Genomic DNA, 27,739 nt, shown 5'->3' with positions numbered 1-27,739 from the left:
TACCCTTGACCCTAGCTGAAAGAAAAAAAAAAAAAATCATTGTGTGGGCAAATAGGCATACTGGTCTGGATCTAAAAAAAAAAAAGTAAACACTAACATGGTTTCTGTTTCTATTCAAGTTACTCTTGTTGTGCCAATAATATAATAATAGACCTTCTTTGTGACTCTACCCTTATTTTTCCAAAGGTCACTTCCATTGTACAAGCCTTCCAAATTATTAAATTTCCCAAATAACTATAACCCAGGGAGCCTTTTATCAGTAGCACTGAATAGACATGCCAGTTCATAAGGAGTTCTCTGTGAGCTTCTCCCTCATCTGTATATTAGCATTTGGCTGTTGATGGGATTTGTCCTTTAGGAATTCATTTTGCTGTTTGTAGCCTGATTTAAAAAAAAATAAACTAGAAACTTTTGGAAAAAAAAATAGTTAAATCTTGTTCTGACACATACCAGTGGTAGTGATAAAGCCAGAGGGCCAATTCTTGAATCTTCACTAGTGTGTTTCCACAATAGCCTATGATATACTGATAAATTGTTTTGGGGGTGGTAAATTATATGATCGGGTTCAGTTTTTTTGTCTTAAGTTTGTTTCTGGGGGAGAAAATAGACATTTGGAATGAGTAGGATAGTAAGGGTTAAGGGTAGGGAAGTAGGGCTGGTAGATTAAGGCATGAGAATTTTGGTCAATATGTGGGAAATTGCTGTTCCTGGAGATCTGGGGATAAATGAACTATTTAATTGTGCCAGTGCAGGAGACGCAATAGACACGGGTTCAATCCTTGGGTTGGAACGATCCCCTGGAGGAGCAAATGGCAACCCACTCTAGAATTCTTGCCTGGAAAATCCCATGGACAGAGGAGCCTGGCAGCCTACAGTCCATGGGGTTGTAAGGAGTCGAACACCACTGAGAGGCCGAGCACACACACAGTGAGCTATGCATGTACCTCTGGGAGAGGACAGACTTTTTTTTTTTGCTTTTTTTTGAGGGACTATCTGGGAGAAGATACAACTAAGGGACTCTCTTTATGACATTTTCTTGAGGACTTGGAAGACACTGGAATGGGAGTGATAGAATAGGTACTGTGTTTATGTGTCAAGACTGTGCCAAGAAATGGTTGTAGGACTGGAGGGTTTGTTTGCAAGAGTAGAGGGAGCTTCTGAAGGAGAGAGACAAAGGCTGTGTTGGACACCAGTGGAGTGAGGCAGAGCTTGTGGGAGGGACTTAGGTGCAAAGAAGGCAACTGACATGTTTTGAGGACTTACTGAATGCTAGGCACTGTCCTAAAAGCTTTTCATATCTTACATTATTTAATCCTAACAGGAAGTCTGAAGTGTAGATAATTCCCCCAGTTTATACATGAAGGAACAGAGGCACTAAACAGCCTTATTGCTTACCCATGATTGCATAGCTGTTAGTAGTAGATAAGGGATTCGAACCTAGATCTGTCTGAATCCAGAGCCTATTCTGTCTCTCCAGGTGGAGTTGAAAGGAGTTGAGGCAGTGAGGGTGGACTTGCACATGGCAGACTGCCCATGTTTCCTCAGTTTTCCTCCCTGGACTAAGTGGGGTTTAGTACTTGGGAGTCAGATTGGCTGGACTTAGAAAAATCCTGGTCCTACCACTTTTTACTGTGGATTATAGCATTTAGTGATACATCAGGCTTCCCTAGTGGCTCAGAGGGCAAAGAACCGCCTGCCAGTGCAGGAAACATAAGGGATGCAGGTTTGGTCCCTGGGTCGGGAAGATCCCCTGGAGAAGGAAGTGACTACCCACACCAGTATTCTTACCTGGAGAATCCCATGGACAGAGAAGCCTGGTGATATATAGTCCATGGAGTTGCAAACAGTCAGACTTGACTGAGTGACTAACACTGTAACATTTAGTGGTACATAGGTCTTTTTAGCATAGAATTTAGTCAAATTTTTCTTTTTTTTTTCTAAGAAGGTAATATTCTGTTTCTTTCACTTGGAAGGACACACATTAACTAAAAACAATCTGCCAAGATAGTCTTTCATCTCTCCCACCCACCTAGTCATCAACTGTGTGAAATTCTAAGGGTTTCCGTCCTTTCTCTTTTTCCTTGTCTGGATTCCTTGGAACTGACATCACAGACATGGAGGAGTCACTGACCTTTGAAAATTCTTGACGGTCTTGAATGTTGTGGTTTTCCAGTGAGTTTGGGGAGGAGTTGGAGAGTACTCAGACACAGCTGTAATGCATCAGTGGACCAGGAGAGTGGGTATAGTGTGAGAATGTGGACACTTTGGGGGATATTTTAGATGAGAGAATGTAGGGTCAGTAGTTTCTCACGCATTTCAACATAACTGTATTATCTACAGCTATGTATTATCTGTAGCTATGTTAAATATCAGTTACTATTTAATTTTGAGTCACTTTTCTCTGTTACTAAACAGTTGGGCACTCATGAAGACTGATTTTAATATTAGTCTGAGCTAAACAGCGTTTCGGGAGAGAAATCTGTTGCAAATAAGATCATATAACAATCTTAAGCAAATGTATTTGAGATGCCCACTGTTTAAAAGATGGTGAACACTTTCAGATGCCTGTTTATAACACTGAATATCTGGTTATTGTCAATACTAGAGGGGTGTGTGTGTAGTGGGATACTGTACAAATAGAATTCAGTTTATCTGAATGAAAACTAAGTACTTACCAGGTGCTTGGATGCTAGGAATACAGGACGAACAAAACAGGATTCCTGCCCTCAAATTGTTCATGGTTTAGTGGGGAGACAGACATGTAAATAAACACAAATACTGTGCAGTATAATATGCTAGAGGAAGAGTACAAGATGAAACACCAAGGAGGAAGTGGGCACTTTAACTTGGGAAGCCAGGGGAGGTTTTGCAGATGAGGTAGTACTTACAGTAGCCTTAAAGACGAAATAGGAATTCGCTTGCTAGACCAGGAGCCAGAGGGAACAACATTCACAAAGGAACTGAAATTTGAAGCCTGTAATATACTTGGGGAACTATCAGTACAAGGAGGGGAAAGGTGGGATGTAGATAAGGCCAGAGGATTGGGTAGAGCTGAATCATGAAGGGCCTCATTTGTCTTGAGTAGGAATTTATATATTAAGCTCTAGTCACTGAGGATCCATTGAGCAGTGGGATATAATACTATCATATCTGTGTTTTAGATTGATCAGCCTCTACAAGCAACCACTGTGAAAAATGGCTGGAAAAAGGAAGAGGGAGAAATTAGGAAGTGATTTCCTGGGGTCCAGGTTTTGAACACCTGAGAGAAGATAAAAGAGATGTAGCCTGTAGAAGATGTTGGATGGATCTGAGAATTCTTTAAGATTAAAATTACTAAACTTTAGTAAAGGACAATTTGTGAGTGAGGATAAGGCAAGAGAGAAATCCAGGGTGGCTCCCAGGCTTGTGACTTAAGTGATAGGAGGGATGATGGTGCTACTTGCTAGAAAAGGCAATTCTAGAAGAAAAATAGCTTGAACAGGTGGAGGGATAGTGCTGAGTCTGAAGTGCCTGTGGGATTCCTGGTTGAGTTGGAAAGAGTTGGGGACAGCAGATGCCTTTTGAGTCATTGACATTTGGGTGCTCAGGGGCATGAATGAAGTTCTTCAAGGGGATGATATAAAATGAGAAAGTGGAAGGCTTGAGGTTAGAACTGTGGGTGAACTAACCTTTGGTGCAGGCACAGAAAGAAAAATTCACCAAGGTGACCAAGGCACAGAACGAGAGAGGCAGGAAGAGTGGTTCGTGTGTCTCAAATGCTATAAAGAGACACTCTAGATAAGCAGTAAGCAGGATGGTGATGGTCTTCTGTTTAAGACAATGGTGTCATTGTCTTTCTGTTGAAGCCAGTTTTAGTCTGTCGAGGGCTGACCATCAGGTGAGAAAGTACCATCAGTGCATATAGTCTAATTTAAAGAATTTTGCAGGGAAGATGAGAATAACAGCCAACCGATAAGGCAGGAGGAAAATCTGAAGGAACACCTCTTGCTTTGTTTCATAATTTTTTCTGTGAAGTCGGAGGAAAGGTCATCTACTGGGAGCAAGGGAGATGATAAGGATTTGGTGGGAGGCTCAGGGTGAATGGTGAAGGGATAGGATAGCAGCTGAGAAGACTGGTTAGGTACTAAAGTCAAGCAAAAGACAGCAGTGTCTCATTGAAAGGAATGAGACAGAACATGATATATCTGTGGTCATATTACTCTGTATTATTGTGGGCTCTTGTCTTGTACAATAGCCTCATTTAGTAGTGGAGAAGTTAAATGTGAGGTCTATCCAGATTGGGCAGATGAAAGGATAAGGGAACTAGGTTTTTGCGGGAACATAAAGTGATCATTCATTATGTTTATGTTTAGGTAGGCAAGAAAGGATAAAGTGGAATCTTAACGATTTTTCTCGTCTTCTCTGCTCTCATCCTAGTCTAGCTCACTGTCATCTCATTTTACTGTGGTTTTCTAAACAGTTCTCCCTAAATCCACTTGTGCTCCTTGTAAAGCATTCTTCCCACTGCAGCTGGAGTGATCTTGTAATATTTTCAACCTGATTCTGTCCTGTCCCTGCCTATAACTCTTCAAAGGCTTCTCCTTACTTTTAGGATGTTAATAAGATCTCAGTCTTCAATAGGGTCCACTGGGCCCTCCCTTTGTCCTCATTTTTCACCATTTTCACCTGTCTGTACCTCCTTGCCACAGAACATTGATATGTTTCCTCCGCTCAGAGCATTCTTTCTTTCCCAATTTGTCTCCAGTTCCTACTCATTTTTCAGTTCTTAGATGTAATATCACTTCCTTGGGAAAGCTTTTCTTGGTTCCCCATATGCTATAATGCCCCTCCCCCTATTGTAATCACAGTTGTTTGTGAAATTTTGTGTTTTTTACTCTATACTAGAAGCTTTATGAAGATAGAGATTATGTCTAGTTCATGGTTATGTTCCTATTCCTGACCATAGGGTCTAGCCCAGAGTAGGCACTCCATTAATTTTTGTTGAATTAATGAATAAGATGATTAAAGAATTGGATGGCTTAGTCTTGAGGTAAAAATGTCCTGAGGTGAGATAGCAGGTTTAGTAGTAGAGAGAAACAGCTGGAGGGAGATGAGGTTGTAGCCAGAGTAAGATGTTGGGAGTTGAAGATTTAGAGGTAGAACGGTTTCAGGGCATGGTGGGTCTGAGTTGCTGAGGTAGAGATGGAGGTCTTGGAATTTGATGAGTTTATGAAACTTTAAGGCAGAAATGTTGGATAGATTATGCAGGTGGGTGTTGAAATTGTTCAGGAAGGTGATAGGATTTGAACTGAGGAAAATATAAGGCAGAGTCATGAATCATTAATAAACATGAGAGATGGGCAGAGCCCTTTCCTGTGGCAAAAGAATTAAATGGCTAAAAATCAGTGCAGTTCTGGAAACCAGTAATGACTGTCCCTAGAGGTGGCACTAGTGGTAAAGAACCCACCTGCCAATGCAGGAGACATAAGAGACTGGGGTTTGATCCCTGGGTTGGGAAGATCCCCTGGAGGAGGAAATGCCAACCAACTCTAGTATTCTTGCCTGAAAAATCCCTTGGAGAGAAGAGCTTGGTGGGCTACAGTCTTTGACCCTACAGTCGGACACGACTGAAGGGACTTAGCAGACACACTTGGAAGCAGTATGGTACAGTAGAGAGAGCATGTGTTCAAAGTGTCTGGGTTCAGATTTTAGGTAACCCACCTGACTTTTCAAGCCGTATTCCTTTCTGTGTAAACTGAGAATAATAAGCCTGCTGCAGGAGTTTTGTTGTTAATGAATAAGAAGTGTTTTTGAAAGTGCTTATTATTAACTTGTTATTCTTTTTAAATTATTCATTTATTTTTACCTACATGCAGGCTTCTCTCTCTAGTTGTGTCAAGTTGGGGCTACTCTTTGGTTTTGTTGCACGGGCTTCTCATTGTGGTGACTTCTCTGGTTGAAAAGCACAGGCTTCAGTAGTTGCGGCTTGCAGATTCTAGAGTTTGGGCTCAGTAGTTGTGGCACACAAGCCTAGTTGCTCTAGAGCATGTGGGATCTTCCCGGATCAGGGATTAAACCCATGTCCCCTGCACTGATAGGCAAATTCTTAACCACTAGACCACCAGGGAAGCCCTGACTTATTTTCTTGATTACTATCCTCACTTCAAGAGAGCATGGAATTGGCAGTAGGGATGAGAAGCAAAGATAGTAGCAGAAGTGAACTTTGAACAAGGAGTACACGTCTTCATTTATTCTACTTGTTGAGTTTGTAATATAGGGTCAGCATAAACATTTATGCATGAATACAGGTAATGGCAAGTACTGATATAAGGAAGAATTTTGTAAAAGAAAAAAAGAGGCCACTGGCTGGCTCATGATAACATTGCAGTGTTGACCTACCACAAATTTTTATGGAAAGAAATGCTTTATATAATCATTTTCCATGGAAATTCCATCATTCCTGGAAGTAGATCAAGCACCATTATTATGAGAAGAAATCAAGCACCATTATGCAAAAGAGAGAGGGGGGCTGGTGATTTAGTTAAGAAAAGCATTTTTTAACAATTAGAGCTGTCCAACAATAAAATGGACATTGTAGCAAAGAACTGAGTCTTCATCAGAACTTGTATTCTTGTGGAGACTGGATGATTTATCTGTCAAAGAGGCAGTAGAAGTATTCTTGTGTGGAGGCTGACATTTATTAAATTATTGCTTCAGTCCCTTTTTGCTGAAGAAGTTCAACTTCATGTTTCAACTTGAAAACTTCCTGTAACTTGCAGTAAATGTTAGTGATTTCTACACTAGCGGGAAAAGTTAGAAGAGTTGCTTACCAGTCCAGATTAGTGGTTTAAAAACTATGGGAGATTCACAGTCCTGGGTGTTCATTGGAAGGACTGATGTTGAAGCTGAAACTCCAGTACTTTCGCCGCCTAATGTGAAGAGCTGACTCATTTAAAAAGACCTCGATGCTGGGAAAGATTGAGGGCGGGAGGAGAAGGGGACGACAGAGGATGAAATGGTTGGATGGCATCACTGACTCAATGGACATGGATTTGGGTGGACTCCGGGAGTTGGTGATGGACAGGGAGGCCTGGCGTGCTGGTTCATGGGGTCGCAAAGAGTCAGACACAACTGAGTGACTGAACTGAAGTGAATATCCAAGAATTGGCTTCGTAGGTGGCACAGTGATAAAGAATCTGCCTGCCAATGCAGGAGATGGAAGAGATGCAGTTTCGATCTTTGGGTCAGGAAGATTCCCTGGAGTAGGAAATGGCAACCTGCTCCAGTATTCTTGCCTGAAAAATTCCATGGACAGAGGAACCTGGCGGGCTGCAGCCCATGGGGTCATAAAGAGGTGGACATGACTGAGTGACAGCACGCACACACCAAGTCCCTCTGATTGGAAGATTGGAGGATTGGACTCCAATTTAGATTTGTCTAAACACCATTCAGTCAACTAATATTTGAGTGCCTCTTCTGTTTCATTTGAAAGTTTGAAAGCCAGTGTTTTCTTTTTTTCCTTCCTGTGTGCTGAGAACCAAGGACTGTGAGTCTTTGTCATCACCTTGGATAGTCCCAGTTGGAATTTGAGAAGCTCAAGCCAGGTGTTGGTAGTGGTGAAAAAAAAGGCTGCAGTCCTCACCTGTTGGGTAGGGAGAGGGTGGAGTCCATGGCATGCACCTTGGAGACATCAAATGTAAGAATGTGCTGCCAAGAAAGTTTGGTTTAGTGCTTTGAATCTTTGAGCAAGTCATTCTAGATAATGTTGGACCTTGAAATTATTCTTAAAAACTGTTTGGAAAAGAATGACATACTGTGTTGGCATGTGAGGTCTGAGATGCCATGATGTTGATGGTTTTCATTGGCTTCTCTCAGAAGCCTCTGGCTGGCTTGGAAATTGCCTATGAGCCTGTGGCTTAATCAGCTTCTCTCTTCTGCTGAGCACCTTTTTGTTGATTGTTAAGGAAATGGCATCTCACTCCAGTATTCTTGCCTGGAGAATCCATTGAGCAGAGAAGCCTGGCAGGCTACTGTCCATAGGGTTGCAAGAGTCAGACATGACTTGGTGACTAAACCACCACCACCATTTGTGTGCCTGTTGTGTATTTCCCACATTGTTTCAGAAAGTTATTAAAGTGGCTTTACCTAGTTCCTTTACTTTTTTTTTTTTTTTTTTAAGAGAGAAGGTTGAGATTCATTTAGCAGCTATGCTCTTGGTTTTGGATTATTCATGTGTTTTAAGTTATTTGGACTGCCAGCATCTCCTGGGACCTAAGATGGTGTCTAAAATGGGCTTGGGGAAGGAATCTTGTCTGAATTAGAAGAGGGGGAAACCACTCATTCACCTGTGAATTTTGAAGTAATTCAATTCTTAAGCATTTAATCTAAGGAACTAATTTATTTAATAACTTAGCATTTTGAATTTGAGGTTCAGTTCAGTTCAGTTCAGTCGCTCAATCATATCCGACTCTTTGTAACCCAATGGACTGCAACACGCCAGGCCTCCCTGTCCATCACCAACTCCCAGAGTTTACCCAAACTCATGTCCATTGAGTCAGTGATGCCATCCAACCATCTCATCCTCTGTCATCCTCTTCTGCTCCTCCCTTCAATCTTTCCCAGCATCAGGGTCTTTTCAAATGAGTCAGCTCTTCGCATCAGGTGGCCAAAGTATTAGAGTTTCAGCTTCAACATCAGTCCTTCCAATGAACTTAGAGTTTCAGCTTCAACATCAGTCCTTCCAATGAACTTAGAGTTTCAGCTTCAACATCAGTCCTTCCAATGAACACCCAGGACTGATCTCCTTTAGGATGGACTGGTTGGATCTCCTTGCAGTCCAAGGGACTCTCAAGAGTCTTCTCCAACACCACAGTTCCAAAGCATCAATTCTTTAGTGCTCAGCTTTCTTTACAGTCCAACTCTCACATCCATACATGACTACTGGAAAAACCATAGCCTTGACTAGATGGACCTTTATTGGCAAAGTAATGTCTCTGCTTTTTAATATGCTGTCAGGTTGATCATAACTTTCCTTCCAAGGAGTAAGTGTCTTTTAATTTCATGGCAGCAGTCACCATCTGCAGTGATTTTGGAGCCCAAAAAAATGAAGTCTCTCACTGTTTCCATTGTTTCCCCATCTATTTGCCATGAAGCAATGGGACCAGATGCCATGACCTTAGTTTTCTGAATGTTGAGCTTTAAGCCAATTTTTTCACTCTCCTCTTTCACTTTCATCAAGAGGCTCTTTGGTTCTTCTTCAGTTTCTGCCATAAGGGTGGTGTCATCTGCATATCTGAGGTTATTGATATTTCTCCCAGCAATCTTGGTTCCAGCTTGTGCTTCCTCCAGCCCAGCGTTTCTCATGATGTGCTCTACACAGAAGTTAAATAAGCAGGGTGACAATATACAGCCTTGACGTGCTCCTTTTCCTATTTGGAACCAGTCTGTTGTTCCATGTCCAGTTCTAACTGTTGCTTCCTGACCTGCATACACATTTCTTAGGAGGCAGGTCAGGTGGTCTGGTATTCCCATCTCCTTCAGAATTTTCCATAGTTTATTGTGATCCACAGAGTCAAAGGCTTTAGCATAAAGCAGGAATAGATATTTTTCTGGAACTCTCTTGCTTTTTTGATAATCCAGCTGATGTTGGCAATTTGATCTCTGGTTCCTCTGCCTTTTCTAAATCTAGCCTGAGCATCTGGAAGTTCACGGTTCATGTATTGTTGAAGCCTGGCTTGGAGAATTTTGAGCATTACTTTGCTAGCTTGTGAGATGAGTGCAATTGTGTGGTAGTTTGAGCATTCTTTGGCATTGCCTTTCCTTGGGATTGGAATGAAAACTGACCTTTTCCAGTTCCATGGCCACTGCTGAGTTTTCCAAATTTGCTGGCATATTGAGTGCAGCACTTTCACAGCATCAGCTTTTAGGATTTGAAATAGCTCAACTGGAATTCCATCACCTCCACTAGCTTTGTTTGTAGTGATGCTTCCTAAGGCCCACTTGACTTCACATTCCAGGATGTCTGGCTCTAGCTGAGTGATCACACCATCATGATTATCTGGGTCATGAAGATCTTTTCCGTACAGTTCTTCTGTGTATTCTTGCCACCTCTTCTTAATATCTTTTGCTTCTGTTAGGTCCATACCATTTCTATCCTTTATTGAACCCATCTTTGTGTGAAATGTTCCCTTGGTATCTCTGATTTTCTTGAAGAGATCTCTAGTCTTTCCCATTCTATTATTTTCCTCTATTTCTTGCACTGATCACTGAGGAAGGCTTTCTTATCTCTCCTTGTTATTTGGAACTCTGCATTCAAATGGGTATATCTTTCCTTTTCTCCTATGCTTTTCGCTTCTCTCCTTTTCACGGCCAAAAGTTCTTTATGTATTGGTAGACTTTTCTGACAATTGTGATATTGAAATGGAAGTAAATTAGACATTGATAATAAGCAGAGCAAAAGAGAATGTAAGGATCATAATTTATGACGCTTTAGGGAACTGAAGTTATTTCTTTAAACCTGGAAATCATCTTGGAAGTCATCAAATCCAAGTCTAGGACATACAGGAGGCAACTGAGACCCTGTAAGTAATTTGACCAAAGTCACCCAGCTAATATATATAGGTGTAAGTAAAGTCATATGATATGAGGGTAGTAGAAATAATGACAATATGTTAATATCTCTTTAGATAGGAGACCTTGTAAAACTTTGAGAGATGGATTGAGACTGGAACAGACCATTAGAAATAGAGGGGTGATGTGAAAGATCAATTACTTTTGAATTTCTGATCTGAATTTTAAACCTTTAATTGATTGGTTTGGTGGTGGCTGATGTGGAGGTTCAGTTAGTCATTTAATCATTTATTCATCAGGCATTTATTGACTGTCTTCAATATTGTAGATTCTTAGCTAGATATTGGGGCTACAGATATGAATTAAACATGTCCTTCTACTCCTGGACTTCTTGTCCTCCTGGAATAGAACCAGAAAGAATACTTTCTATTTTGTCTTGTCTCTCCCTCTCAAAAAAAAAACAACCTACTTGGTTATACAAATCACTGCTGTTTCTTTGCCTTACTATTTCTATGGAATGCAGAAAATTAGGATCTGATCACACCAATAAGTAAGTTGTGTCTTGGGGTCTGGGGAGGTGTGATGAGAAAGTACCTGAGAATCATCCTTGGCGTTTAGGTTGTTTAGAAGGAGTTGTTTCTGGAGAGAGAGTCCGCCGAGCCCCCGCTGCTAGCCTTGGGAACTCCACTTTGGCATTCCCCCAGAGCAGGGCTGGTGGGTGTGCTGGGGCAGGTGTGTGCCTGGTGGCTTTGTGAACAAGCCCTCTTCTGCAGAGAACTGGAAACTGTCGGAAGCGGCAACTTTTGGTGAGAAGTTGTTCTTCTCTTGGTTATGCTTTCTCAGCTGGGACTGCTAACTTTAGAGGAATGTGGATTGGTGCCAGGCTGACGGGTCGAGGACATAGTTCCTGCCAAAGTCAAGTCTGAAGAAGAGACCTTTTTCAGGTGAACTTACTTGGCAGTCATTTGTCCTGAATGGAGAAAAGCATGTTTCCTGGGTTCATGAAGTTAGTGGACAAAGATTGACCTTTGTTACGAACTCTTGGCATCTCTACCCTGCTTTGCGTAATTGCAGAGTGCTTTATTTTGAGTGGTTTCAGGTATCTGTTTGCTCCTCCCATTTCCTCAGCTAGCATGAGAATACCAGTCAACTCGAAAGTTACTCAGTGTGTAGTGTTCATTGATTCAGCAAATGTTTACTGAGGGCTGGGTGCCAAGGACTGTGCCAAGGGGTACATGCTGGGGATCCATTAGTGAATAAGACACACAAGCTCTGTACTTTCAAGAAACTTGTGTATTGGAGGAGGAGGCTAGACAGCAACTAATTAAAATAATTTCAAAGTATATTGAGTGCCTGGAAAGAAATAAACCAGGTGCTATGTTAGGGAATAATGCAGGTGGGAAATTCTTTAGGATGGGAGTTTGCTGCTGCCTTCCATTAGTTTGGACAAGCAAACTGAGGAATAGAGATGGAATACTCTAGAATGGCAGAGGAGCATTATATAGGGGGAATGGTGAACTGTATGTAATGAATGGATGATAACTAGACTTGTGATGGTGATCACTGTAGTGTTTATAGATGTTGAACTATATTGCTGGGCACTTGAAACTTATGTAATAAAAGGGAAAACAACTAACGTTAATAAGGAATTAGGAAACCATATTACTCTTTATAGTAAATTCAGCTGATATGAATGAGCTGGAATAGTTTCCCCATTTGGTTAGGAAGCTGCTGATACTGGGCTATGATCATCCCGTTCCACTGTGAGTTAGGCCTTATGTGTTTATTCCCTCCTCAGGTGGAGGCTTGACTTTTGATCTATGTCCTCCCTACATCAGCTGCCTGAAAGTACTGAATGATCACATGACCCTGGACATGGATGCTGTCCTGTCGGATTTTGTCCGTTCCACAGGAGCAGAACCAGGATTGGCCCGAGATCTTCTGGAAGGTAAGGAGTCTGGGGGAGAATGAGAAGAGAGAAAGTAAAATGTGATATTTATTGTTAGGATAATTTGGAATGTAACATGATCAGAAAGATACTTTGTGTATGGTAGGCCTTACATTTAAGTTACTTCTAATAATCTGTTTTTGTGTGACCCCCCCCCATAATTTTAAAATGCAAAATTCCTTTTTCACCTTGAATTTTTAGGTAGCTTTTCACCACTGTCAATTTATGCTTAGGTAATACAAGTGAAATTTGAGATTAGTTCACTAAAAGCTTAATTTTAGGTCTGTAAGACTTCCTTTTTGTATATAAATGACTTTGGATTTTCATATTTGGGATCATCCATATTTGTTTTTTTCTTTCCTTCCCTAACTTATATGGATCATTCTATATAGAGTGGATTAATTTAATGTTTTCGTTTTGCTGCTTTTGTTTACTTATATCTGTATATACACGAAGTGTGAATATTCTAAATTTTAAGATCATTTAAGCTTGGCATCGTGTCAGCAGGATTCTTTGTTTGGAGTCATAGTTAAAAGATGCTTTTTGATGATGAAAATACATAGTGACACAGTTAGGTAAACATGTTGGAGGATGGGCCAGTTCTTAGTATACACAGGTAATTTTTTAGATTGTCAGTCCTTAGTAAGGTGTGGCAGTTTGACATTTACGTAGCTACCTGTGAGACTAGTGTTGATTTGGAAATGGAAGATCAGGGTTTAAATGGCTTTGCCCTTAATTTACATTTGCAGTTTCATCTCCTGCTACTGTTTGCTACAGTGCCCGTGCTCCAGCCAGGCCTGACTTGTCACCTTTTCCTGATCATATTAAATTGTCTCCTAAGTCTGCAGTGTCCCTTCATTCATTATTCTCCTGAAATTCTCATCCTTCTGGATTCAACTCATATGCCTTCTCTTCTACTTGTAGCATGTGTTGAACACTTCTATGTGTTTAGTATGTGTGAGCTACTTGAAATATTTTATTTTCACAACCATTCTGCAAAATAGGTTTTATTTTTCCAGTATTCCAGTTTTAAAAAACCTGAGGTCCAAGAAGTGAAGGAGAGTTTGAACCTATGTGATCTGGTTTCAGAGTTGGGCTCTTAACAAGTATGTTACAAGTTAATGTTTGCATGCTGTCTCTCTTTCTGTTGCATACACATCCATACATCCATGTACACGCACATTCATGCTGTGAAAGAAAAGTTGAGGGTTGAAAGAAAAGTTGAGGGTGCTGTGGAAGTTTAAGAGAGAAACCTAATTTAGATAGAGAGTGCAGAAAGGCTTTTTCTTAAGAAGTGACATGTGAACTGAACCCAAAAGGATGCATAGGAATAGCAAGACAAAGTAGCTTATACAGGGACCCTAAAGTGAAAGAGTTTGGCACTGATAGTGATTGAAGTAGGAAGAGTAGTACAAGAAGGTGGTAGGTAGCTGGTTAGATAAGTGGAAAGCAGAATACAGAGAGCCTTTGTAGGCTAAGGTAAGGGTTGTGCATTTCAGTGTATGTTCAGTGGGAAGCTTGTGGAAAATTTTAATCAGGGGAGTGAAATGACTGGATTTAAGTTTTTGAACAGGATACTGATTAAAGATAATGGAACTGACTGGAAGGTGGCCAGAAATGAAGTGGTAAAATCAGTTAAGAATATTGTCATAATTAAGGTGAGTGGTGATGGTGACTTGGACTACAGTGGTAATAGCAAAGTGAGAAGTGGGTGGATTTAAGATATAATTTAGAAAGGGAACCAAAGGACCTGATCCTCATTTTCTGTCTCTTCCTGTCTTTCACTTTTTCTTTTGAAGTTAACTCCGGTTATAGTGTAAAGAACAATTTATAGTGGGGAGGGACTAGCAGTAGAGAGACCAGAGAGCCACCTCCCAGAAGACCAAAGACTGGGTGACAATATGAGGACTTGAATTGGGGCAGTGATGATAAAAATGGACAAGAAAGAATAGATTTGAGAGATATTTTAGGGGTACAAACAACCCTGAGAATTGAATAGATAGTGAGGGAAGAGGAAAAGTAGGGTCTGAGGAATGGTGAAGAGCTAAAATGACTCTAGTTTCTGGCCTGGAGGGGTTGAGATGCCATTCCTGATTCAGGGAATATAGGAGAAGAAGCACGCTTTAGGAAGGAAGATGATGGACATTCAGGTTTAGTCATACTGACTGTTAGGAGGACTTGATTTTAAGCAGTTTAGCAGGCAGTTGGAAATAATGATCCATTGCTCAAGACAGATCATTTATTCATTCATTTATTCATTCATTCAATGGAGGACAAAAGTCCTCCATTCTTCAACAGATATTTTTTGAGTACCTATTATGTGCCAAGTTCTAGATGCTTGAATAAAACAAAACAAAAATCTCTGCCTTTACATTCTAGAACAAGAGTCAGTAAACAATAAACTTGATAACCAAGTAAATTGTAAAGTTCAGTTCAGTTCAGTTCAGTAGCTCAGTTGTGTCCGACTCTTTGTGACCCTGTGAATCGCAGCACGCCAGGCCTCCCTGTCCATTACCAACTCCTGGAGTTTACCCAGACTCATGCCCATCAACTTCGGTGATGCCATCCAGCCATCTCATCCTCTGTCGTCCCCTTCTCCTCCTGCTCCCAATCCCTCCCAGCTTCAGGGTCTTTTCCAATGAGTCAACTCTTCGCATGAGGTGGCCAAAGTAATGGAGTTTCAGCTTCAGCATCAGTCCTTCCAATGAACACCCAGGACTGATCTCCTTTAGGATGGACTGGTTGGATCTCCTTGCAGTCCAAGGAACTCTCAAGAGTCATCTCCAACACCACAGTTCAAAAGCATCAGTTCTTCGGCGCTCAGCTTTCTTCACATGTATGGATATACATGACCACTGGAAAAACCATAGCCTTGACTAGATGGACCTTTGTTGGCAAAGTAATGTCTCTGCTTTTTAATATGCTATCTAGGTTGGTCATAACTTTCCTTCCAAGGAGTAAGCGTCTTTTAATTTACTATATTATAAAGTGTTAGGTGCTATGGAAAATGGTCGGGAATGGTGAGGCAGGTTGTGATTTTTAATTGGGTAGTCAGGGTAGGCCTTATTAACTTATTAAGAGTGTGACATTTGAGCAAATACCTAAAGGAGTTAAGGAATTGACTGTGTAGATATAATGGAGATAGAGCCTTCTAGACAGTGGGGATAGTTGGTGAAAGGCTGTAAGTGGGAGCAGTCTTAGCAAGTTTCTGGGACCAGCAAAGAGGCCAGTATGACTGATGCAGAGTGAGCGAAAGGAGTTGGAGCAGATGGTGAATCTGAAGGTTCAGAAGTAAATTCATCCAGCATGGATGATTAATACGGCTTAACTGGAGAATTATAATTACAAGAAGCATAACAGCAATGTCAGTAAATACATGTATAGTGCTTTCCGTGTGCCAAACATTGTTTTAAGTGCTTTCAATTAATTTAATCTTAATAACAGCTCTATGTGGAATCATCTCCACTTTCATAGCCAGGGAACTTGAAGCACAGAGGAAAGATTAGAAAAGTAGGCCAGGTCATAGAAAGCCTTGAATGTCAAACAAAAGAGCCTGAGCTTTATTCTGTAGGCAGTGGTGTATGCCACTAAAAAAATTTGATTATGGAACTGAAATGATCAGAATTGTTCTATAGAAAGATTAATCTCATGGGATCCTTCAGAATAGATTGGAGGTGGGCAGTAGGTGACACAGGAATTGAATTAAGGTGGTGACGAGTGAAATAGAGCAGAAAGAGGTGTGAATAGTTACTTGTTTATTGGCTAGTTTAACTGGAGAAAGCAATTTTAAAAGTCAGTGGTAACAGATCTATCATTTGAGTCTACTGATAGTCCCTCCCCTCTATAATTTGTTCTTTACACTACAACCAGAGTTAACTTTCAAAGGAAAAAGATTAGTGATTCTTAAGTTTGAGGGGAATTAACAATTCCCTTGGATAGCCTGATGGCAGCTATCAGCTCTTTCTTTAGAAAAATACACATACCTGTAACTTTGTGTACAACTTCAGGTGACTTAGGACACCCCAGAGCACATCTAAGCTCAGAACTCTCTGGATCTCAGAACTAGGAGACCTGGGCTTGTGTCCTGCTGAGGCCCTGGTGCAAACTAGCTGTGACTTAGGGCAAGTAACTCTACTTCTTAAGACTTGCTTTGTCTGTAAAATGACATTACTAGGTCTCCAAGGGCCTTTTCAGTTCAGAGAGACCAATGTTCTGTGCTCATGGAGCTTTCTTAGGAAACAAACAGCAAGTAAATAAAGAAATTGCGGTATTTCAGACTGAAGTGTGTTGAAGGCAATTAGAGTAGGGGAAGGAAAAGGAAGACCGGAGTGTGCATGAATGTATGCTTGCTAGTTTCGGTAAGATGCTTAGAATGATGGTTCTGTGTCTTTCCTCAATTTTCCTGTACTCTCAGCACCCAATTCACTTTTTGTTTTGTGTCCTGACAGGAAAGAATTGGGATGTGAGTGCCGCCCTCAGTGATTTCGAGCAGCTACGTCAGGTCCATGCTGGGAACCTGCCCCCACCCTTTAGTGAAGGGAGTGGTGGCTCCAGGACCCCTGAGAAAGGGTTTTCTGATCGAGAGTCTACTCGCCCTCCCCGGCCCACCCTACAGCGGCAGGATGACATCATTCAAGGTATTGGGGTACCGAGGGCTGTTTCTTATATGGAGTAGGAAGGAAGGGAGACAGCTGCTAACCAGTCAGAATTTTGTGATCTTTGGAAATGATTCCTTTCTTCTTCCATCTCCCCAGTCAAATGATCAGAGGTGACCTCAGTCCTCCAGCTGCTGGAACCCCTCATTGTTTGTATCTGGAGTACTGTCCAGGATAAAAGCTTTCTTCAGATACTATGAGAGAGAGAGAAGAAGGGTAACAATCTCATTGTCAAGATAAAGTACACAGAAAGATAGAATTCAAAGGATCACTATCACCTACCCTTTTGGAGGGCATTTTGTTAATATTTATTAGTATCTGTCAAAATTTTTAAATGCATGTATACTCTGTCTCAGCAATTTTGTTTCTAGGAAGATTTTATCATGTGTATGTGTGTGTATCTGTGTGTGTGTATCCTTTTAAATAAATACATACATAATTCATAAGTAGACACAAAGACATGTAGTGTAAAGCTTGAAAGTTAAAGCCTGAAAACAACTTTTAATACCCATTAGTAAAGGAGTGGTTAAATAAATGGTAATCATCCATATTGTGGAATACTTTGCAGCCATTAGAAAGAATTAAGTAGAACGTGATGGAACCTGTTTAGAAAAATCTCTTTAATCTATTGAGAAAGGTAAGATGCAGAACAGTATAGTATATTCCTGTTTATGTTTTAAAAATTATTATAAAAGCTATGTGCACTTCTATGTGCATAAAAAAATTGTACAAGGATACAGAAAGTCCCCTTTAGGGAGGGGATCAGGAATTTTGAATGACAGGGAGATTTCTTTTTAACACTTTAAACCTTTTGGTAGTATTTTTTATTTTTTACATGGGCATGCGGTACTTTTAAAACACCTTAAAAAAGAGCTTAAAAAACAACATCACTATAGAATAGCATTAGATTGACTCCTTACTTACTTTGTGCATCATCCCTGGCAAATACTAGATTAAAATCTGCTATGCAATATGATTTTTAGGTCTTTTGATAGTCTTTATATAACTTAGGCCATGCAAATGAATTGTAATACTATACTGAGCAAGTTACAATCACAATGGAATATCTGCTGGAGAATTATAAGTGCCATGTATTCAAAACAAATAATTTGGGGGGCACTGTCTGTATTACTGCCTTCCTCTGTTAAGTAAGAAATGACTATACCTGTAAATTTCTGATAAATGTATCAAGAAAAGTTGTAGTAAATAGTGTAAGTAAATGTTACTGATGGTAGATAAGAAAGTTCCTGAATGTGTAAGATTTGTCATTAATTTTTTGTTTTTAAAAATTTATTTAATTTTTAAAATTTATTTAATTTTTTAAATAAAATTTATTTATTTAAAAATTTTTTTCATTTATTTTTAATTGGAGAATAATTGCTTTACAATGTTGTGTTGGGTTTTGCTGTACAATGTGAATCAGCTATAAGTATACATATGTCATTAATTTTCTATAATGGAAATCCTTTTTCTACATTCTCCAAGACCTTGAAAATTATCAGCAAGATTATTTGACTCAGTCTGTTGATAGCCAAATGGAATTCTGTTTCTCTTATTCCTTCTTCCTCTCACCAAACAATGACCAAGTTGCCAAATGAATAGGTCCCTATTATGTTGTGAAATGGAAACGGAAGAAGACAGTGTCATGGGGAGAAGAAGTTCAGACAAATTCCAAAAAGGGTAGAAAGAGGAATGTATATTTGGTGCTAATGTGAGTGCCTGAGAAAATGCCACTTTGTATATTAAACAATTATATTTGGCATGAGAAAGAGGGTCGTGAAATTTGGTAGCCAGTTAGACTTACAGTTTTTCCCTGAGTGGAAGCCTTGTCAAGAGGTAACCATCACCACATGAGCGGAAAGTTCTTTGAGTGGGTTTTGTATGTTCTAAGGTGACTCCCATTTCTCATTGCAGAAAAACGCCTGTCTAGGGGCATCTCCCACGCCAGCTCCAGCCTTGTTTCCCTGGCCCGGTCCCATGTCTCCTCCAATGGTGGGGGTGGGGGGAGCAGTGAGCACCCCCTGGAAATGCCCATCTGTGCCTTCCAGCTTCCAGATCTCACTGTGTACAATGAAGACTTTCGCAGCTTCATAGAGAGAGACCTCATCGAGCAGTCCATGCTGGTTGCCTTGGAGCAGGCAGGTCAGTGAGCGCTTCCTTCCCCGTGCTCCTCCACCCCTCTGCCGAGGGGCCGGGCTTGACCAGCAGCTTCCAGTCTAAGCCTGTGATCTGATTGATGGCAGTCACACTCAGTGGTCAGTCAGAGAGACATGTGCTGAGCTAGGCACTTCTTCAAGTTAAAGAAAGGACACAAACAGGATACTTGGCTCTGGAAATTTCCTGTTTGATGGAAGGGAAACCAGATACACATGTGAAAGGCCTAGGAATCAATACCTAAAAATCAATACATTAAAAAAAAAAAAACAAGTGAATTATAATTGGCTCTGGAGCACCATGTGAACAGAAAGAACCAGTGTTGTAGACGATACACAGTGGTGATTAACTAAGTCACATTTATTTATATAAACCTTTCCCAAAAGATTTATTTACCTTTACAATTATGTTTGTCTTAAATTATTGTTAAAATTAGTTGGTATAATGGATGAGGCAGCTGAGATTTCTGGGAAACCTAGTCAGGTATTAACTCCCATGGAAGAAGGACTGGGGGATGGGAGTTGGGGGCATGGAAAGGAAGCTGTTATTTTTCATTTTGTGCCCTTCCATACTAATCATGCACATCTATTTATAATTTTTAAGTAGTTAGCCATTTGTCTGGTATGATTATAGGCCAGTTTTTCTTTCAGTAGACTTTTCAGTAATTGAAGAACATTTTTAAGCATCATTCATACAATATTTTCCTTATGTAAGTAACAGATTGACAATTGTAGGATGACTGCAGAACTGAGACTCATTTTCTTAGGTGTTTTAAGTACTTCTTCTTATTGCTTCTGTCTTTAAAATCATACCACATGCATGCTGACATGCTTACTGTGATATATGCAGATGATACTTGCATGACACTTTGAATATATGTGTTGGGTTGATTTTCTTTTACTGATGATTGATTTGTGCTGATCTTTATCGCTGCAGTGTTTGCTGGTCTTCTGACCAGAGTGAAGGAATCAGAGCCAAACTAGGTAGCCAACACAAATTTCAGTCTATGACCTTGGCCTCATCATCCATCCCAGGGTTGTTCAATCTTAGCACTATTGACCTCTAAGACCAGATGATTCTTTGTTGTGTGAGCTGCCTTGTGTATTATGTTTAGCAGCCTTTCTGGCCTCTGTTTACTCGATGTCAGTAACATACCCCTCACCAATTGGGACAACCAAACCTATTTCAGGATGTTGCCATATATCCCTTTGGGGACAAAATTGGCCCCACTTAAGAACCTCTAATCTAACCAATTATACCCACCAGATTCTGATGAACCAGATATAAGTGAAGAAGATACACAGAGTAATAGAGTGGTGGTTTGATTCTAGGTAGGCTTTCTAGAAGAGGCAAGCTTGGAGTCTTGTATTAGAAGTAAAAAAGTAGAGAGCTTTATGGATAATCTGCTCATCTCCCTTTCCTCATGTTTCTGTAGGGCGTTTGAACTGGTGGGTGAGTGTGGACCCCACCTGTCAAAGGCTCCTTCCTTTGGCAACTACTGGAGATGGAAACTGCCTCCTGCACGCAGCCTCTCTTGGTGAGTTATGAGAATGGCCCTTGATTCCCTCACAGAAAGGAAGCAATAGTTAAATCGCATGTGAAGGACTTGAACCAACCAACCTTGATCTTAGAAATGATGGCTCAGAGCAAGGTTGTGTGTGTGTGTGTGTGTGTGTGTGTGCTGGTACAGGAGAAGAGAAAAGAGAGCCCTGTCCTGGTTGTTCAGTCTTGTTGAGAAATTGTATGGAGAGCACAGGATTTAGCGTAAGTCCCACTCAGAGAACTGACCCCTAAAAGTAATGAACAGCAGAAAGCAAGTAGTATACTGTTTGTGTATGGATATAATTCTACTTAATATTCATTCTTTTGGTATATAAAAAAGATATGTTTTCATCAGACCCCTATGAAACTTGTTTATTTTAATATTATTTTTAATTAACCTTTATTTAATGTACCTTTTATTTTTAATTTTTACTTAGAGGATAATTGCTTTACAATATTGTATTGGTTTCTGCTGTACATCAACATGAATCAGCCATAGGTATATGTATGTCTCCTCCCTCTTGAACCTCCCTCCCACTTGCCACCCCATCCCAGCCCTCTAGGTTGTGTATGTCTAATCTGGAATAATGTATTTTTCTTTTTCTTTCTTTTTTTTTCACTTCCAGCTGTACTGATGTAATTGACATACAGCACTGTATAAGTTTTAAGATATACAGTATAGTGATTTGACCTGCACACATCATGAGATGATTACAGTAAATTTAGTGAACATCCATCATCTCATACAAAATTAAAGAAATAGAAAAGAAAATTATTTTTTCCTCATGATGACAACTTTTAGGATTTACTGTCTTAACTTTCATGTATAATGTACAGCAGTGTTAATTGTATGTATCATGTTGTACATTACATCCTTAGTACTTAGTAGCCTTAGTCTTGTATATATGGAACTTTGTACCTTTTAACTACCTTCATCCAATTCTCCCTGCTCCCACCCCCTGCCCTTGGTAACCACAAATCTGATGTCTTTTTCTGTGAGTTTGTTTTTGAAGTATAATTGACCTATAACACTTGTATCCTGGCACACAGTGTGGCGATTCAAATATTTCTATACATTTCAAAATAATCACTGTGTTAAGTCTAGTTACCGTCTGTCACCATACAAAGATATTGCATTGTTATTGACTTGTTTACTTTAAATTGTTATGTCTGTTTAAAATTGCCTTCGTTTTTTAAAAAAGTGTCCCCATTTTCCAGCCATTCCTCAAGCTTTGATGCTGATTGCCATGTGCCAGACCCATCTTGTCTGCTGCTACTCTGTGTTTTATTTATTTTTTAGCTTTTTAAAAAAATTGTCTGAGCCATGTGGCTTACAAGATTTTAGTTCCCCATCAAGGAATTGAACCCAGGCTCTCAGCAATGAGAGTGTGGGGCAGTGAGAATATGGAGTTCTTAACCACTGGACTGCCAGGGAATTCCTACTCTGTATTTTAATTTGTTAGACTTGGTATCAAGAGTAAAGGCTTTCTGGGACTTCCTGTTGGCCCAGTGGTTAAAGACTTCCCCTCCCATTGCAGGGGGTGCAGGTTCGATCCCTGGTTGGGGAGCTAAGATCCCACATGCATCATGGCCAAAAAACCAAAACAAAACAGAAGCAATGTTGTAGTGAGTTCAATAAAGACTTAAAAAAGTCTTCTTGTCAGGAGTTTGTAGGATGTGGTCTATCCTCTGCTTTTAGGCTCTCAAAAGTTTCTGAGCCTCTAGAGTAGGAACATCTTTTCTTTCCTGATCACCTTTCTCCTGAGTTATAGGGAGTTTCTTTGAACCTGGGCTGCAGGCCTGATATCCTTCATGCCAGAATCTGTATATCATAATTAATAAGTGGAGTTGAGTCAAGGTAAGGTGTCTTGAAAGTGAAAGTGTTTGTCACTCAATTGTGTCCGACTCTTTGTGACCCCATGGACTATAGCCCACCAGGCTCTTCTGTCCATGGATTTCTCCAGGCAAGAATACTTGAGTGGATTGCCATTTCCTTCTCCAGGGGATCTTCCCGTCTCAGGGATTGAATCCATGTCTCCCGCATTGCAGGCCGACTCTTTACCAACTGAGCCACCAGGGAAGCAATGCAAAAGGTGTCTTAACCATTATGTTTTCTTGCCATAGGGATGTGGGGTTTCCATGATCGGGACTTGGTGTTGCGGAAAGCTTTGTATGCACTGATGGATAAGGGAGCTGAGAAGGAAGCATTAAAACGGCGCTGGAGGTGGCAGCAAACTCAGCAGAATAAAGAGGTCAGGAAGCTTGGGTGGGAGCACCTTGTTTCCCAAAGTTATGTAAGGGAATGCTCAGTGCCTGCCATAGGAAATGTCTCCTGTTTAGGTGCTCTTAGATCAGTGTTACTCTTAATCCTTTTGAGAATTCAGATACCACCAGAGGGTACATGCCTTCTGATAAGAGTTACGAGAACTGGTGTGGCGAAGTGGGGACCTGTAGAGGAGGTATCTAATGCTGTGCTTTTCCTGATAAGGCACTCAGTAAGCCTTTAGTGACTGTCTTTTGCAAAATGAAATACAAGCTTGTAGGATTTTTGTATTGTTTTGGTTTTTTACTTATAATAAGACTAGACCAATTTTTAAGGACTTATGTTTTCAACTCTTATTAATATAAATGTGTAAAAAAATTTGGGGCTGTATATACCATTTGTTTTTTGTAAATTCAGTTTACTTGTTAAAAAACTGTAAAAGGATGAGTTTGAATGTTTTATTATTATTAGAATTTCATGTTCTGAAGATTTAAAACATGGAAATAGAATGTCTTATGTTTCTCAAAAATGAACTCAATTGTTAAAATTAAGATGCTATTAAGATCAGAATCTGGTCTTTGATCAGCCAGTCTGCCCCAGAAGATTCCTGAGGGAAATGAATGTGCAGGGTCAAGGCCAAGTAAACAGCATTCTTTATTGACACCAAACCCCCTGGCTTTCTGGTGAGCTGAGCGGGACTTTGTGGAGTTTGTTTGGTTTTTTTTTTTTTGTCTGAGCTAGAGCCAGTCTTGAGTTTGTCGTCTTCACTGTTGAATTCACACTATACCTGAACCTTAGATTTGACTACTTCAGACAGGAAAAGGCCAAACCAGATCCTGCCGTTTAGTTAAGCAGACAGCCACAGTCAGAGAATAGATACCAATTCCAGCTATATTAAGCTATTTATAGTTATTATTTTAAAGGTGGGGTTAGGAGCTTCCCTGGTGGCTCGGTGGTAAAGAATCTGCCTGCCAATGCAGGAGACACAGGTTCGATCCCTGCTCTGGGAAGAGTCCACATGCCTCAGAGCAACTGAGTTCATGAGCCACAACTACTAAGCCAGCACTCTAGAGCCCAGGAGCAGCAACTACTGAAGCCCACGTGCCCTTGAGTCAGTGCTTTGCAACAAGAGAAGCCACCACCGTGAGAAACCTGTGTACCACAACTAGAGAGTAGCCCCCGTCACTGCAACTAGAGAAGGCCCACACAGCATCAGAGACCCAGCACAGGCAAAAAAATAAAATAAAGGTGGGTTTAGATGATGATTATAGTTAGCCAGGAGCCTCAGAAATTCCGAAATTCTCTTCTTGGTCAGCCACCTTTTCCCTCTCAAAGTCTCCAAATGGAAATACATGCCTCGTGAATAGTAGATATTGAAAGAGTAGTCTTTTTACTCCTTTTGCTCAGCACGTTGAAAGTTCCATATGGAAATGAGCTAATTCTTTTAGCTCAGACGATTTATAGCACTATAGTGGGGGTGGGGAAATGGAGATGGGCTGGGGAGCTACTTTTAGCCAGTACCAAACACCAAACAAATTAAATTGGTTTTGATTTCCTAGGCCTCCCTGTTTTGTTGTTGAAAATGGTGGTAAAACCCAGTAAGAACATTTTCAGCCTAGAAGGATACACCACCTAGTGGCTGTGTGTATAAAAACAGCAAGCGAGAATAGGTGAGAGGAAGAAGGAGACAGTCTCATGAATGTGTATCAGGGACCTCTTATCAGAGTGAATAGAGCACCCCATATATATAAACTGTGCATTCTTCTTACTTTGAGTTGAAAGAAAAAGTTACAGAATTATACAAATTGAAAATAGCTTTGTTGTGTTTTTGTTGTTGTTTTTATTATTAACGTATGCTCACAATAGCTCTTTAATTCCTTTTACATTTGTTCTGATACTTCTCATGTTTCTAGTGTCATTATTTCTACTCTGTCAATGTGTGTTTAAAGCGTAAACTTGGGACTTCTCTGGTGGTGCAGTGGCTAAGACTTCGAGCTCACAATGCAGGGGCCCCGGGTTTGATCCCAGGTCAGGGAACTAGATCCCATGTGCCCCAACCAAGAGTCTGCATGCTGCAATGAAGATCAAAGATCTTGAGTGCTGCAACTAAGACCCAGTGTAGCCAAATATAAATAAATAAATATTTTTTAAAAATAGTATAAACTTTTTTAAACACTTGGCCAAATACAATTAACAAGATAGACTTTCTTCCAAACCATCATATACATCCTAAAGCCAATATAATATTTTAAGATTATTTGTGCTATTTCTTCCACTCCTTTGATAAAAATTATAGTTTTACTGAGCATGTATTTATTGATTATTGATCACATGGTAAGTACTAAGCATATTGCTTAAAACATGGTCCTGGCTTTTCAGAGTGGTAGTGGGAGATGGACATGTAAGTATATGATTACAGCAAAGTAACCGGTTATGACTTCTGTGATAGAAGTCTATGTAGCAGTCCAGCAGGGAGGGCACAAAGGAAGAAGTGAGTGGTTGATGGACCAGGGCGATTTAGGAAAGGCTTCATAGAGGAATGGTACTTGAGTTCTTTCCTGACAGTTGAGAGATTATTCACCAGGTGGATATGGAGTGGGCTGTCTCTGGCAGAAGGCTGTCGAGGCAAAACGTAGACAAAAGCTCAGAAGTATAAAAGGACATGGTGCATTCAAGGAAGTATAACTAATTAAATGATGTTAGAGGGGTAGGTCACAGCCCAGGAAGTGGAGTCTTTATGCTGTGCTTAAAGAGTTTGCACTATTTTTTTTTTTTTAATATCTATTACATTTTATTGTGTCTCTCAGTGATAGATTCTTTTTTTTTTTTTTTTTTAGTGGGTTTTGTCATACATTGATATGAATCAGCCATAGATTTACACGTATTCCCCATCCCGATCCCCCCTCCCACCTCCCTCTCCACCCGATTCCTCTGGGTCTTCCCAGTGCACCAGGCCCGAGCACTTGTCTCATGCATCCCACCTGGGCTGGTGATCTGTTTCACCATAGATAGTATACATGCTGTTCTTTTGAAATATCCCACCCTCACATTCTCCCACAGAGTTCAAAAGTCTGTTTTGTATTTCTTTGTCTCTTTTTCTGTTTTGCATATAGGGTTATCGTTACCATCTTTCTAAATTCCATATGTATGTATTAGTATGCTGTAATGTTCTTTATCTTTCTGGCTTACTTCACTCTGTATAAGGGGCTCCAGTTTCATCCATCTCATTAGGACTGGTTCAAATGAATTCTTTTTAACGGCTGAGTAATATTCCATGGTGTATATGTACCACAGCTTCCTTATCCATTCATCTGCTGATGGGCATCTAGGTTGCTTCCATGTCCTGGCTATTATAAACAGAAGAGTTTGCACTATTATCTAATAGATAATAACAATTCTTAAAAGAATTTGTAGCAGGAAGCAAACATCATCAGATTTTAATTTTAGAAAAATCTTTCTGGTAGCATTGTAGAAAATGGATCATAACAATGTATGACTAGAAGTAGTGAAACCAGCATCTATTACAATAGCTCATGCTTAATAATTACTGACTAAAGGGATCCAGGTGTGGGATGGGTGAAAGGAGAGGAGTCATCAGTAACTCCCTGGTAGTTCTAATTGGGTGTTTGAGTGATAGTGTTGCTTACAAAGGTTGGAAAACAGGAAGAGTAAGTTTTAGAAGAGGTAGAAGTTCCAGAGTGTAAGGTAGTCATGGGCAGGTGACAGCCTTCAGTAGGCTGCTGGATGTGAACATAGAAATGAACAGGAAGTCTGGGCTGGAGAGGAGGACAGCTGAGTCCTGAGCATGTAGATAGAAGTAGATGAGATTATAATAGTAGAAGAGATAACCTGGATAGAACAGGGCTAAAATTATTTGACACAACATCAATATTTTTAAGACAGAGTTCAGAAAGTAGTGTTTTGTGAGCTGAAGGAAAAGAAGGTTTAAGGGGGAGATAAATGCACATGAATGCTGAGAAAGATGAGAACTGAAGAGTTCACTGAATTTGGCCAATTAGAAGGTCACTGTCTTTAGCTAGAGTCAGTTAGGGGAAGTAGTGTGTAGGGGTAAGGGGCATAGGCTGGAGGGCAGAAACAAGCTGGATTACAGTGGGTTGGAAAAGAATGGAAGAAGCGTGAGGGTGATCATAGACTATTCTTTCATGAATCTTGACTATAAAAGGGAGAAGAGACTGGACTTTGTAGTACAAATTGTAAGAAAAGTGCTTACAAATTATAAGACAGGAGCATAGAGTGGAATAACATGAGTGAGTTGGAGTGGCTATTTCCTTTTGAACTTAGCCTCTAACTGCTTAATATACCTTGCCTGTCTTTCACACAGTCAGGGCTGGTATACACAGAGGACGAGTGGCAGAAGGAATGGAATGAACTGATCAAGCTAGCCTCAAGTGAACCCCGCATGCATCTGGGTACCAATGGAGCCAACTGTGGTGGGTAAGTATATCTAACTGGAGGAGGAGAAAGTAATCTTTGCTGAGTCCTCAGTGTCCAGAGAGTTCTGTCCTAAGAGGGTGTTAAACAGAAAGACAGGAGAGAAGCCATGACAAGGACAAAGAAGGGTGTGACAGCATGGTATGCTCTAGGAACCACAGGTAGTTCAGTATTGCC

General features: G+C 40.4%; 1 protein-coding gene across 2 annotated transcripts in view; it reads left to right on the top strand.

Annotated features, from left to right (window-relative positions):
• The window catches only part of OTUD7B (OTU deubiquitinase 7B), a 57,244-nt gene that overhangs the window by 20,222 nt on the left and 9,283 nt on the right, over positions 1 to 27,739 (top strand). The window contains exons 2-7 of one of the 2 annotated variants that reach the window (XM_043457189.1): positions 12,347 to 12,496; positions 16,945 to 17,133; positions 19,066 to 19,293; positions 20,741 to 20,842; positions 22,972 to 23,099; positions 27,453 to 27,565. In XM_043457189.1, coding sequence (XP_043313124.1) covers positions 12,412 to 12,496; positions 16,945 to 17,133; positions 19,066 to 19,293; positions 20,741 to 20,842; positions 22,972 to 23,099; positions 27,453 to 27,565 — 845 coding nt within the window. In that variant the 5' untranslated portion in view covers positions 12,347 to 12,411. Of the gene's footprint in view, positions 1 to 12,346; positions 12,497 to 16,944; positions 17,134 to 19,065; positions 19,294 to 20,740; positions 20,843 to 22,971; positions 23,100 to 27,452; positions 27,566 to 27,739 lie in introns of those variants that run through there. The other variant, XM_043457200.1, reaches the window with a different exon arrangement.

The sequence above is a fragment of the Cervus canadensis genome, chromosome 2 (assembly GCF_019320065.1).
Source record: "Cervus canadensis isolate Bull #8, Minnesota chromosome 2, ASM1932006v1, whole genome shotgun sequence".
Classification (NCBI taxonomy): Eukaryota; Metazoa; Chordata; class Mammalia; order Artiodactyla; family Cervidae; genus Cervus; species Cervus canadensis.
This window is presented reverse-complemented; position numbering and strand designations above follow the sequence as displayed.